The 12,050-nt window shown below is 48.0% G+C and overlaps 5 protein-coding genes across 5 annotated transcripts; 2 read left to right on the top strand and 3 right to left on the bottom strand.

Annotated features, from left to right (window-relative positions):
* Positions 1-680: 680 nt before the first annotated feature.
* Positions 681-1,922, top strand: P153DRAFT_432723 (uncharacterized protein; the record flags this gene model as incomplete). Its single annotated transcript, XM_033672985.1, has 2 exons — positions 681-1,278; positions 1,330-1,922. 2 exons carry the CDS (start codon positions 681-683, stop codon positions 1,920-1,922), a joined length of 1,191 nt encoding a protein of 396 aa, XP_033522014.1.
* Positions 1,923-2,243: 321 nt separating this feature from the next.
* Positions 2,244-3,502, bottom strand: P153DRAFT_387363 (N-terminal nucleophile aminohydrolase; the record flags this gene model as incomplete). The annotated part of the gene is made up of 2 exons (XM_033670640.1): positions 2,244-3,091; positions 3,289-3,502. 2 exons carry the CDS (start codon positions 3,500-3,502, stop codon positions 2,244-2,246), a joined length of 1,062 nt encoding a protein of 353 aa, XP_033522013.1.
* Positions 3,503-6,179: 2,677 nt separating this feature from the next.
* On the top strand, positions 6,180-7,920 carry P153DRAFT_294867 (uncharacterized protein; the record flags this gene model as incomplete). Its single annotated transcript, XM_033663984.1, has 2 exons — positions 6,180-6,664; positions 6,738-7,920. The coding sequence occupies 2 exons, from the start codon at positions 6,180-6,182 to the stop codon at positions 7,918-7,920; spliced, it is 1,668 nt and encodes a 555-aa protein (XP_033522012.1).
* Positions 7,921-9,294: 1,374 nt separating this feature from the next.
* On the bottom strand, positions 9,295-9,801 carry P153DRAFT_294677 (uncharacterized protein; the record flags this gene model as incomplete). Its single annotated transcript, XM_033663972.1, has 1 exon — positions 9,295-9,801. One exon carries the CDS (start codon positions 9,799-9,801, stop codon positions 9,295-9,297), a length of 507 nt encoding a protein of 168 aa, XP_033522011.1.
* A 1,725-nt stretch (positions 9,802-11,526) lies between these two features.
* P153DRAFT_405810 (uncharacterized protein) lies at positions 11,527-11,889 on the bottom strand (the record flags this gene model as incomplete). Its single annotated transcript, XM_033672023.1, has 1 exon — positions 11,527-11,889. The coding sequence occupies one exon, from the start codon at positions 11,887-11,889 to the stop codon at positions 11,527-11,529; it is 363 nt and encodes a 120-aa protein (XP_033522010.1).
* Positions 11,890-12,050: the final 161 nt, after the last annotated feature.

The following is a 12,050-nucleotide window of genomic DNA, read 5'->3' as shown; positions in this document are numbered from 1 at the left end:
TGTCCAAAGCTAACCAAAGTGCCTACTGACAGTGGTTCGACCAGCAATCAAGGTCTCGATTACCTTTCTTACAGAATCGCGACCGATGAGACCCATACTTCCGAGTCCTGGGAATACATCGCGCAACCCTTCTTTTTTCCGTTTCATCACAAGAGTCTGACGCAGATGGTGCACCACATCATGGTTGTTCGAAACGGCTTGGCAGTTTTGAATATCAGGGGTTCGACTTCAACGCTGGACATTCCAGTAAATTGCGACCCCATCTCCAAAAATATGATGTTGAAAAGCTTCAAGTGTGTATCGTAATGCTTCTCTCCTGGATAAATTTGGTCTGATTCTCTGGACGCAGATCTTCGCAAAGTGTCTGCAAGCATGTTCCCGCGGTTGACTTTCTAACAATCAGGATTTGGACGGAAAGATTCACAGGACTAGGGACTGGAAACAGTCTGTGAGTGAGGAGACAATGAGTGTCGCAAATCCCACCAAGACGTCAGCCCGTGTTCAAAGTATTGGCATCCCCAACTTTTCGAATCTGATTTGTTTCTTTCGCTTTGTGAGCTTGGCGACAAACCCATCGATACAGTTTGCCTGTCACTGATCGAATTCGTCACTAATTGATATTGGCCATTGTTTTTTTGTAATTTTTGTCGAAAGGTTGTTCACCAAAAGAACATTGTATAATGAATCTCTATCAACTCTGGCGTCGAACGCCTGTACTGGTATCTCTAAGGAAATCTCGACGACAAATGCTTGATAGTAGTAAGCCATTCATTTCTGGGGTGTCAGATGAGAAAAGAGAGGCGTCTGGAGAAAAGGATACGCCGTCTGACGAAGAGGAGAATCCATCTAAAGAGAAAGAAGATGAGTTGGAAAAAGAGTCTAAAGAAAGAGAAGAAGCATCCGAAGAAAGGGACGACCCAATTTCGACCTCGAACAACCACTCAACATCTAGTGTTGAGTCTGACAGAAAGGATAAAACGGTTTCTACCATCAGTCCAGCATCTACAGTACCAGACAAGACATCAACAACATTAGCTTTCGCCCCAAAACCAACGTCACAAGGCCTTAATCCTGATACTGCTACTACTTTTGAGAGTAGAAGCACGACTTTTGCTACCACAGCCACGACTCGACCTCCAGCCGCGACTACCGTTGTAGTGCAACTACAACCATCTCCCACCCAGCCAGATGTATATGGGGCACCACATAATTTACATCATGACAAGACATTGATGGGCCCTGGTGCTGAAGCAGCAGCCATAACCTTGAGTATCCTCGGTGCGTAGACACCCTGCATGCTTCTAGGTACCGATACTAACATCTGAACAGGCGCGGTATCTCTCATAATCCTAGCTTTCATTTACTTTCGACAGCGTAAGCGCCGACAGGACGATCAGAACCCAGTGAGAGATTTCAGCAAGACCAATCATCTTCGAGCCCCCGATTCAGCATACATCAAAACGAACACCATATCCGACCGCGTTGATCATTATTTCTCACGCAGTGCGCTCTTCGATGCAGCCTCCTACTCACGTCCTAAGACCTTGTCTACTATCCACGGCACTTCCAAGACTCGTATACCACCTCACATTCCTGCACCCAACCCATTTGTCGACCCGCCGCGCAATAAAGCATTTGACGTACTTGCGGGCAGGCCGCGGTCTACAACTTTGACGGATCGGGAAAGTTGGATTGAGAACCCATTCAAGAATCCCGCCAGTGACAGATTTGATCCGTTTGGGGAGTTGCAGCAGAAAGCGAGAAAAGAGAGGGTACGGTATATGGAACAAATCAGGATGGAAGCGGAGGCACAGAAAAAGAAACAGATGGAATTAGGAAGAGGTAACGATAGGATGGGGAGTGAGGTGACGGTGGAAGGCATAGGGATTCTGGATCGCAGTGGCAATGGTGCATATGTATGACGCTCTGCTACGCAGAAGTAGAGTACAGAACGAAGATTCAGAGCATTAGATCCTAATCTCATGCTGCGGAAAGCGCATATGCTGTTTGGAGCACGGTAGTTCGAACAATTAGGTCACGTCACGTACCAAGTCCAGATTGCTGCAGCTTCCTGCGTCTCATGTCGGTTGTTGCCGTGCATTATAACGAAATCTAGTTATCCTAGATATTAACAACATAGGCTTAGAAGTGATCCGCAGTACATCAAGTATCACAGATTGAATGTCTGAAAGCGAATCGAAATTCACTGCGTTGTCCCATTCCATAAGGCTTTCCCGTTGTTCTTAAGTTTGACTGTCGTATTTGGGATCCCTCGCGTTCAATCCCCCTTCATACTCGATCTCCACCTCTGTCTCCGTTCCCTCCTCATCGACCAACAACGCACAGTTCTTACTGATCAAATGCCACTCGCCCTCGTCAAACGTCGTTGGCTCAGAAGCTACAATTGTGTGTTTCCCGATTCTCTCCTCTTCTCCCAGAGTCGCCTCCATGTTTGTCATATGTCCTCCATCAGGATGTCCAGGATACTTTGTGTTCAATGTACGGCCCGCGAATTCGGACCAATATAGACTAGGCGGTTGCTGCGTGACGTGGTTGCGGAAACGAATAGCGAGTAACTTCGTGCCGTCTGTGGTGCAGAAGTTCAGAGAATTGGGTACGTTGTCCGCGCCGAGTATGTCATGCTGCAGTTGCAGGATCTGCACAACGGTCTTGCGCATAGCTTCGAACATGGCTTTGAGAGAAAATGGCTTGTCCCAGCTCTCCTTCCCCGCGCCATTTGTCAAATTTGTCATGTACAGAGCGGCAGCATGCTCAGAGTCCGTGGAGCCGAGTACATTGCAATACGCATCGAAACTCAAGAGATCCGTCATATCACGACGAATGGAAGAGAAGTTTGATACGACGCCGTTGTGCATGAAAATGTGACGGCCAAAGACGAAGGGGTGCGAGTTTACTGGTGTGACGACGCTACCGCTGGTAGCACGGATGTGGGCGAAGACACAGTGCGTTTCGGTGTTCTCGCAAAGGGATTTGAAGTTGAAGTCGTTGAAAGGAGGGCTTTGAGACTTGTATAGTGCTGGACGCGGACCGGTCACGTGCTTAACATAGGTGGAGGAAGCTTCGGTGTACCCTAGTATTCGATAAGCCTGAATTCTGATTGAGACAATTGATGTCCAAAATATTGGCCGAGTTGGAAGAGATAGTTGAAATGAACTATTGCTTTAATTGAGTGTGCGAACAGTCGTCACAACGTCCTGGTTTGTAGATTGCGAACTTTCATATACCGTGACTTTGTGCTCAATTGAAGATAGATAAAATGACACTTACAAGCAACTCCCAATCCATCCATGTTCAGTAGTGAGTTACGGATACGTAGCAACTCATCAGAAGCATCATTCAGATCCTTGTCATCACCATGCGGCAGAAGTTTCGGAAGATAGTGCTCGGAGCATTGTTTGCTGATGCTGTTGGCAGGTGTGATGAGTACATCCGATAGTAGGCATGGCTCCTTAGGAGATATGTATGCGAACCACCGACACATGCTAGCGAAAATTTGGCAGGGACAATTGGTAATCAGGGAGCTGAGTTATGATGATCTGCGCGAACCGAGAAATCCAGAGGGGGTAGGTAAGCTTATTTGAAGTCGATTGATGTACGCAAGCTAAGAGGTAGCCTGATTTGTTGGGGGTAGCACCACTTTCGCTCAAACGCAGCTTCGCCTGAGTGTATTCGGCTGATAGGAGAAACAGGTTGAGATGGCGCGGGCGTGCAACCTTCACGGCGATACAACGTCGCACAGAGTAGTGATGGGTTGAATGCCAAGCTGAAGTGGCTGAGCCTTCGCGGGCTGAAGGTTGAGGATGTACTGAATTTGCGATAAGAAGAATCAAACGGGGATAGCAAGTACCGACAAATACGAGGTTAAGGAGTACAAGTACTTCTTGCAGTGTCTAGCGTGTGGCAAAGAGAAGATGCCTTGCGGATTGTTTCTTATGCAGGATGTTCCAAAAGCCAGGAGCCAAGATCGGGATGAACGTGGTGCATGTATACAAAGATGTGGAGGGCACCAACAGTCGATAGTGCGGGGCAAGTGCGGGGCAACGGGAGCACGTGGTATGACTGGAAGATAGGTGACTATGTAACTAGTGATATGCGGAATCTAGTCATTCTAAAGTATATTACATAGTCGACGTTTCGAAACATCTTGATGAATAAACTTGTGTCGGTTCAACACACTGTTGGTATCACTGGCATCAATATGTATCATGGAGTGAGCAATTAACAAGTCTTAGCAAGGCTCTGCTAGAGACGCGTGCACTACTTCAAAAACAAGATAGAGTGAAGTCTCGTGCGAAAGTAAATACCTTTACATAGAATAGGGACATGTGGCCTACTATATCGTAACAATGGCGGGATGTCGGCAATCGCCTTCATATCTCTGCGAGCAAATCAAGGCACCGAACACGATCATGCACTAATGCACATTATTATCCGAGGTTAGCGCTTCGCGACATCCAACCTCAGAGGGCGTGAGGAAGTCGCGTGAACTATCTCTGGAGCGGAATGGTGCTTTCTAACGAACCGTCCTCGCAACGTTGTAGTTAGAATTCGGAGCAATTCGAATTGGACTGCAAAAGCGGATCTGATGGGGTTTCATGTGTTCGAAGTCGTGAGTTATCATGTTATCCAAAATTCACGAGTGCTGAATAGCGAGATGTTGACGTGGTACGGATCGGATCGGATCCGACTCTCGCTCGAGGTGCGTCTTGCAGCCAAAACGAAGTCTTCTTGCATCTTTCAACTGCACGTATGAAAAGGGTTGAGGCCTTCCACCTTAAAGAACGCTCTGTTAACATCACGTTCTTCTACTTGCAGCGCACACTCAATATCACCAAAGTCTCCAGATGGCGGCAATAGATTTGGGAACGTCTTCTGGACAAGGCGGCAAGGCTCCACTAAAGTTCTTCCATCGCACCCGTTGTTATTTCAACGACCTTTCACGCTAACCAGGGCAGGCAATATGTAAGTACTGTCAATACCTGGATGGCGACTCTGCTACCGTCGCGCGCTCCGGAAAGGCAAATCAGTAAGGCGCTTGATGTAGTAAGATTATCAATCACGGTTTACCAGGTCTGCACATATCTCCAATATGTCGTATGAGCTCACGTTAGAGGGTTACATCTGCTCCGAGCAATTCCTTGTTACCCGCATGCTTGTTACCCGCATGCCATGGCTTTGTACCGCTTCCACAAGTTCGGGATTTTGGGGTTCTACGCCAAGAGTGGTCGCTGCCGTTACCCGAGGACATCTGGGAGATTACCTGGCTTGATGTTCCCGTCGAACATCCTTGCGTACCAAGAGTGACAAGGCAGGATTCCAGGCATACCCAATAGTCCCAGATACTCGGTGACGAAGATGGCGTCTGCTTGTAGGGCATCAGTACTAGGGTTCGAAATTTTCCAGCCTATCAGAACGCGCGGTTTGCTCTGGCAACAATTGTATGGAACAGACTTCTGGACAATGTGCAGCGGAGCTCTCCTCACCCCCCCGCTGGATTACGTTTTCCCCGTTGTCGTAATGCTTGCACGGCATCTGGAACCCATGTCCATTCTTGGCAAATCGCGCTATTCCGTAAAGGGTAAGTGTACCCAGAATATAATGTGCGGTGATTCGAACGCGCGTGGAGGAGGCAGAATCGTAAAGGGAAATGGAAGCGGAGTTGCAAGCGGAGGAGTGGTCGCGGCTGAATTGTGCGATGAAAACTCTTCTTCGCCTAGGTACTGCGTTCTTGATGTGCATTCACTACGCTATAACGCGTTAGTTCTTTCCGAGAAACTAGAAACACATCAAACTACTTTCGTTGTTGAGTCGCATCTTACACTCACCACCGTCAGGATCCGCAGGCTAGGCGTTTGCGATATCCCGCGTCTGCCTGTCCTATAAAGACCATGTCTTTGCCCCAGTCGCTCATGCTATCAAGGACGCCTAATCTTGCAGGTCCACAGCTATCCACTTCCTCCACACCCACTGACATCAGTGGAACGCCTTCCCCACGCAATCAGGTATATAATCGACTCCCAGGCGTCAACTGCAACTCCCAAGCAATTCCCAAGCAACCTTGAACATCCATCCCCACGCGACTTGGCCTTACGCGACCCTACCCTCCTACTCCATAGCAACAACCCTCAATTGCCAACGCCACACGTCCGTACGCGGCCATGAAGGGCGAGAAGAAGTATTCGGGCGAGTTCGTTCGCGACTCGTATCCAAACGACGATGTTCAACATGGGGTTGTAACCGACAACTCCGACGATTTACAGCGTCATCTAGGAAATCGCCAGATTCAACTGATTGCTATTGGCGGTTCCATCGGTACAGCCTTGTTTGTGAGTATTGGGGGTGCTCTAAACAAAGGTGGTCCTTTAGGTTTACTGCTCGCCTACTCTGGTTATTGTGTCATAATTGCCTTAGTTAACAACGCCATGGCTGAGATGGCTTCCTACATGCCAGTCTCTGGTGGCTTTATCCGCATGGCAGGCCATTGGGTTGATGAAGCTCTTGGTTTCACAGCGGGATGGAACTTCTTCTTTTACGAAGCCTTGCTTATCCCGTTTGAGATTACGGCCCTCAATATCGTTCTGAAATTTTGGAGAGATGATATCCCTGTTGCGGCTGTTTGCGCGGCTGTCATTGTGCTCTATGCGTGAGGCTCACTTTTTGTTTTCTCCAATCCAACCATTTCCATTGCAAGAACACAACTAATTGCTTACCTATAGTGCCTGCAATGTCCTCGCGGTCAAAGCATATGGCGAAGCCGAGTTCTGGCTATCCGGTGGGAAGGTCATCTTGATCCTCATCCTCTATTGCTTCACCTTCATTACAATGGTTGGGGGCAACCCGCAAAAGGACGCATATGGCTTCCGTCATTGGCGTGACCCGGGACCCCTGGGCTCGCTGTACACCGACGGCGGTCTAGGACACTTCGAAGGATTTCTCGGCGCTCTATGGGCTGCCTCGTTCTGTATCGTTGGCCCTGAGTACATTTCCATGGTTTCTGGTGAAGCGAAACGCCCTCGCATCTACATCAAGAACGCCTTCAAGACTGTGTACTTCCGATTTGGTGCGTTCTTCATCCTCGGGGCGTTGTGTGTCGGTATCGTGTTGGGTTACAACGACCCTGAGCTCGAGAGTGTTTTGAATGCAGGAGAGAGCAGTGCTGCCGCCTCCCCCTACGTCATCGCCATGAAAAATCTTGGAATTGGCGGCCTTCCCCACCTTGTCAACGCTCTCCTCATCACGAGTATCTTCTCGGCCGGCAACACATATACATACTGTGCTACTCGAAGTTTGTATTCGCTCGCCATCGAAGGCCGTGCGCCGAAGCTCCTACGCAAGTGTACCAAAAATGGAGTCCCGATCTACTGTTTCCTGGTCACTATGATATTCCCCTTCCTTTCATTCCTGCAACTGTCGGACAGCGCTGCAAAGGTTTTGAATTGGTTGATAAACATCATCACAGCAGGAGGCCTCATCAACTACATTATCATGTGTATCACCTATCTCTCCTTTTACAAGGCCTGCAAGGTCCAAGGCCTTGATCGCAAAACTCTTCCCTACCGCGGTTGGTTCCAGCCTTGGGGCACTTGGGTTGCGCTTATCTTCGAAATCGTCGTTGTCTTTGTCTATGGCTACTCTACGTTCCTACCGGGCAACTTCACTCTGGATAGCTTCTTCACCTACTATACCATGGTTGGTGTAGCCCCCATTCTATTTGTCTTCTGGAAGGTTTTCAAGAAGACAAAATGGGTTTCTGCTCACAAGGTTGACCTTACCTGGGACGCTCCTCTTATCGATGCCTATGAGGCCTCTTTCATAACACCACCTGTTGGTTTCTGGACCGAGGTTATCCAACTGGTTGGAATAAAACGCAACGTCGCCATTGATCAAAGAGCTGTATGAGCGGCTAAAGAGATAGACATGACTGGCTCATACCGGAAATCTTACAACAAGTTGTGATGCGACTGGCCATGCAGAATTGGATTAGATTCATGCAGTCAACCGCATGTTACACCATCTATGGTTCGAAATGAAAACGATACCCACTTGTTCAGATACGATATTCACATGACCGACGCAACCTCTCTACTTTTCCCATGCAGCAAGTAGAGAGTTCATTACAATCTTTACTGACTGAACAGACTATTGCCATGTTTCTCCACCCATGCAACATCAAATTTACAGCCTGCTTTCTCCTCCGCGCCAAGCAGAGTTCCCATCGTGCCGAAACACCAAACGCAACAATGTGTTCGCTGTGTTTGCAACAGCTTTTTACATCACGCAATCGAGCTCCAATTCCTTACACGCACCAAGCAAACGCCATGAACATGAAGGGCTGATCAGCCCACCGCACCATATACCAAACAACACACGTATATCTCGAGCACTACGACCGGCGAAACAACGTTGCCTCATACATGTGAGACTTCCACGGCCATTTGCTCATAACATTGCATAAAATCTTTGCCGCGCAGAGCATAGCCACGTCATGGCAACGCCTCACGGTATTTGTTCCCGACGAATCGGAGACACTAGAGGATAGGTAAGATTGGAGTTCTGTCCAGGACTGGGACGTTACCCCACTTTTAATGCCTACTAAAAGTCATGCCTAGCTTGATCGTGGATGTAATCGAGCTCCTGATGCTTTGGCACAGTATCAAATGTCCTACTAAAGTGTTGTCCTTAGCCTATAGAGTGGATCACTGCGTAGTACAGTCTCGCGGCTGCATCTCTCCCCGATCCACGACTGACTACAACAGATGATGACCGATCTACACAGGTATCAGTAAAGCCATGACGATATCGGGGCTAATGAGTACATTGACACAGTTGCCGATAACAACTTCAGGGTTGTACGTAAAAGTCGGATCCTCCAAGGTAGGGTCGCCTCCCCACGAAGTAGCACATGATTGGATGTAGATGCATAACCAACGTCTGACGGCGTATTCTTTCCCACTAGCATGTGTTGGAAGATAGTTCGTTTAACGAAACCGCAAGATCGTTTAAGTTAGGAAATATGCCAATCTGTAGAAAACGTCTCGCCAATCTGGCTAGATGCTTATCTCTGGGATCTATGTATTGATCCTAGCAGCATGAGAGGCCATGATAAGGACGCGATGGGGGTATCAACGACGTATTTCAGTCTCGCCGGAAGGCGTCGTGTTGAACACTTGCACACCAATATTCAAAGTAGACATAATCGAACAGGTACTCTTTTGAGGGTTTGCATCTAAGAGTTCTTGCGAAACGATAATCGCTACGTTTCTAATCTCGTAATCATAGTTCCCTTCCTTCTGTCTCTAATCGGCTGTTTCCTTCAACGTTTCCCATACCAACAAAGGGAAGAGGCGACCCCAAGCGCCCAATAACCTGATACACAGAATGGCTCCCTAATACAAGCAACAGCAACGGTATGCCAACTTGTCCAAGGATCCTTCCCCATGATGATCTGTCTTTTGTGTTCTTCAGCTCGACTTGATAACTCAGCCGCCCGAGCCAGATATGCCAATTAAGTAGCAATGTCATTGCGACCACGATGTTCCACCAAGACGTCGAATTGATGAATGGTGACGGTGCTCGACGGCCCATGAGTTCATAGAGATGGTCGAAACTCTGTACGATGCCGTGAATGAGTGTTGGGAGAATATACATGGCTGCGGCGACGAACAAAGTTTCCAGACAGCGCATACCGAGGCGCTTTACTAGACTTGCGTCTCGTCGCTTGACGTGCCATCGAGGAAACAACGAGTGGAGCTCTTGTGTGGAAGGGTGGGTCGTCGACATGTTGGATAACATTACGATTGTGAGATGGTGTAACGATGGAACTGTGTGTGTAGAGACAGAAATCCCGCGTTTGCGTTGTAGGTGCTATTGGTTGCTGTGCTGTTGGAGTTGCGTTTACGAAGTCGAGAGTTTGGGTAGGATTGGTCCTTCTCTTCTTATAACAACTTCCAGACACGTTGGCTCCTCCTTTCGTTGTTGAAGGCGCTGCCTTCCTTTGCGCTGTCTTATCCCTGTCTTAGACACCCTGTCTTGCACTACTCTTGTTCTCTCTATCGCGTCTCGAATCTATCACCCAGCCTAGCACTGCCAGTCGTGTCTTGTAGAATAATAATTTGCGCGAATGCTTGCCAACCTTTCTGTCGACTCCTCCTTTTTTTCTGAGAGTGCACAATTGTGCTGCTCGCTCGCAACGCGTCGCGCGCTCCGCTGCCTCGGCGTGTCGTATTGCTCGTAACGGGATATGAAAGCGACAAAACACAACCAACTTCCAAACCTCGCGACACAGCGGTTCAGCGACAGCAGGAGAGCAGTGAACGCGATGTCGTGTGCCATCTCGCAGCTGCGCCGCACCACCGTCACGTTGTTTTCTCGGCGACCAGGCCTCCCGTGTGTCTGCCGTGCCCCGCACGCCACCGTGCCAAACCTACCGTGTGTGGCTTGCACGCTCTACTGCTTTTGGTTGGTCAGAAGAGTAATTTGGAAAAGAAAAGGCGCAGTTTAATTAACCCCAGATTTAGGACCATCTCTCCGTCTCCGGAGATCTCTCATTCTTCGAACCCTGTGACGTGTCTCAGGCACGGTTTTGTTGCTATCAACTCAAGGAGGCGATGCACAGCAATCTCATCATTCTGACGAAGCATTACACTGGGGTACAAAATCGGGTAAATTACCCAGCTTTGGGTGTAAAAAACACAGAAGAAAGACTGCGGTTCGCACCGCATTGCGATGTAAAACGTGAGGCGATTTTGCATATAATAGTATACATATTGAACACTTTTTTTTTTTGCAGATTTACAGCTAATTTGTATATACAATCTATCAACTCTATGTAAATCTATATAACCTACCTACAAGCTCAATTGTGAGCTCAAATCCACCTTGATTGTGAGCACAGATCCAAGCTCGATTATGGGTGGGCTCGTGGGTGGGCTCTATCATGGGTATGTAAGTAAGATAATGTTGATAGTTTAGTTTTCAGCTTATGTAGAGTACGCTAGAGAAACGTTGTTGCAGTTAACACTAGCACTAGGAATAAAGAATATAAGAAAACTACTAAGTTTATACATAGGTAATAGAAATAACCTGATATTCAGTTTGAAATGACCTTATATGTAGTGTATAAGTGTAAATTTACCCTGTTCTGCAGTGTATTTTACACGGGGTAGTGTAAGATCACACTGATACGGTACCCCAGTGTTAGACTCACACAAAGATAACGTAATGCCTAGGCAGAGTACACCGGATAGATGAGCAGTAAGGTATCCGCGTTGTATAATATGATCAGGTATGACAAACGATCAATTTGACCACGAGATAATGAACCCCCCCCTTACAACGACCTTGTCTAGGTTCAAAAACATACATAACACTGACCACACCCCCTTCGCCAGCAGAACCTATACATCGATGCCAGCACAAAGCTTATATGGAATGCGTTACAGTAGCAACTATACCAACTGTCAGCTTCGCTCTAATAAAGTTGTTTTGTTAGAACCTATCCTGTACCTAAAGGCCGTTTGCGGGGTCTGGCCTGCATCCAGGTTTGAAGCCGTAGGGACCCCACTTGCACACTTGGGGGTTGGCGTCACGTTGTTCAAGGGTGTGAGGAGTCGCGACTGGTGCCGAAGCAACAAGTGCGGCAAGAAGGACAGGAGCAAAAAGAGAGAACTTCATCTTGGATGAATGAAGAATGAAGGTTTGGCTTGGATTGGTGACAAAGAAGGATGAGGAGGAGAGGAAACGATTGGAGTCGTTGTATGGTAATAGACAAGTAACAAGGACAGAGGTGCGATTTATATGAGGAATCGTCTCACGCATTCCTTTCCCCTGGTCTCTCCTGGCCGCACAAGTGCGTTCGACCGTCGACATACACACGTATCGATCCAGAACACTATGGACGTCAGACTGAGGCTGAACCTCGCTTGAGTCCCTTCAGCTCGCCAAAGCAAGGTTCGACACTGGAGAGATGAAGGTTAGCTAATCCTGATTAGGCTTATTTCTTCAGCTGAGCTTCAGCTTTTGCTCTCAGC

The sequence above is a fragment of the Dothidotthia symphoricarpi genome (genome assembly GCF_010015815.1).
Source record: "Dothidotthia symphoricarpi CBS 119687 unplaced genomic scaffold P153scaffold_14, whole genome shotgun sequence".
NCBI lineage: Eukaryota > Fungi > Ascomycota > Dothideomycetes > Pleosporales > Dothidotthiaceae > Dothidotthia > Dothidotthia symphoricarpi.
This window is presented reverse-complemented; position numbering and strand designations above follow the sequence as displayed.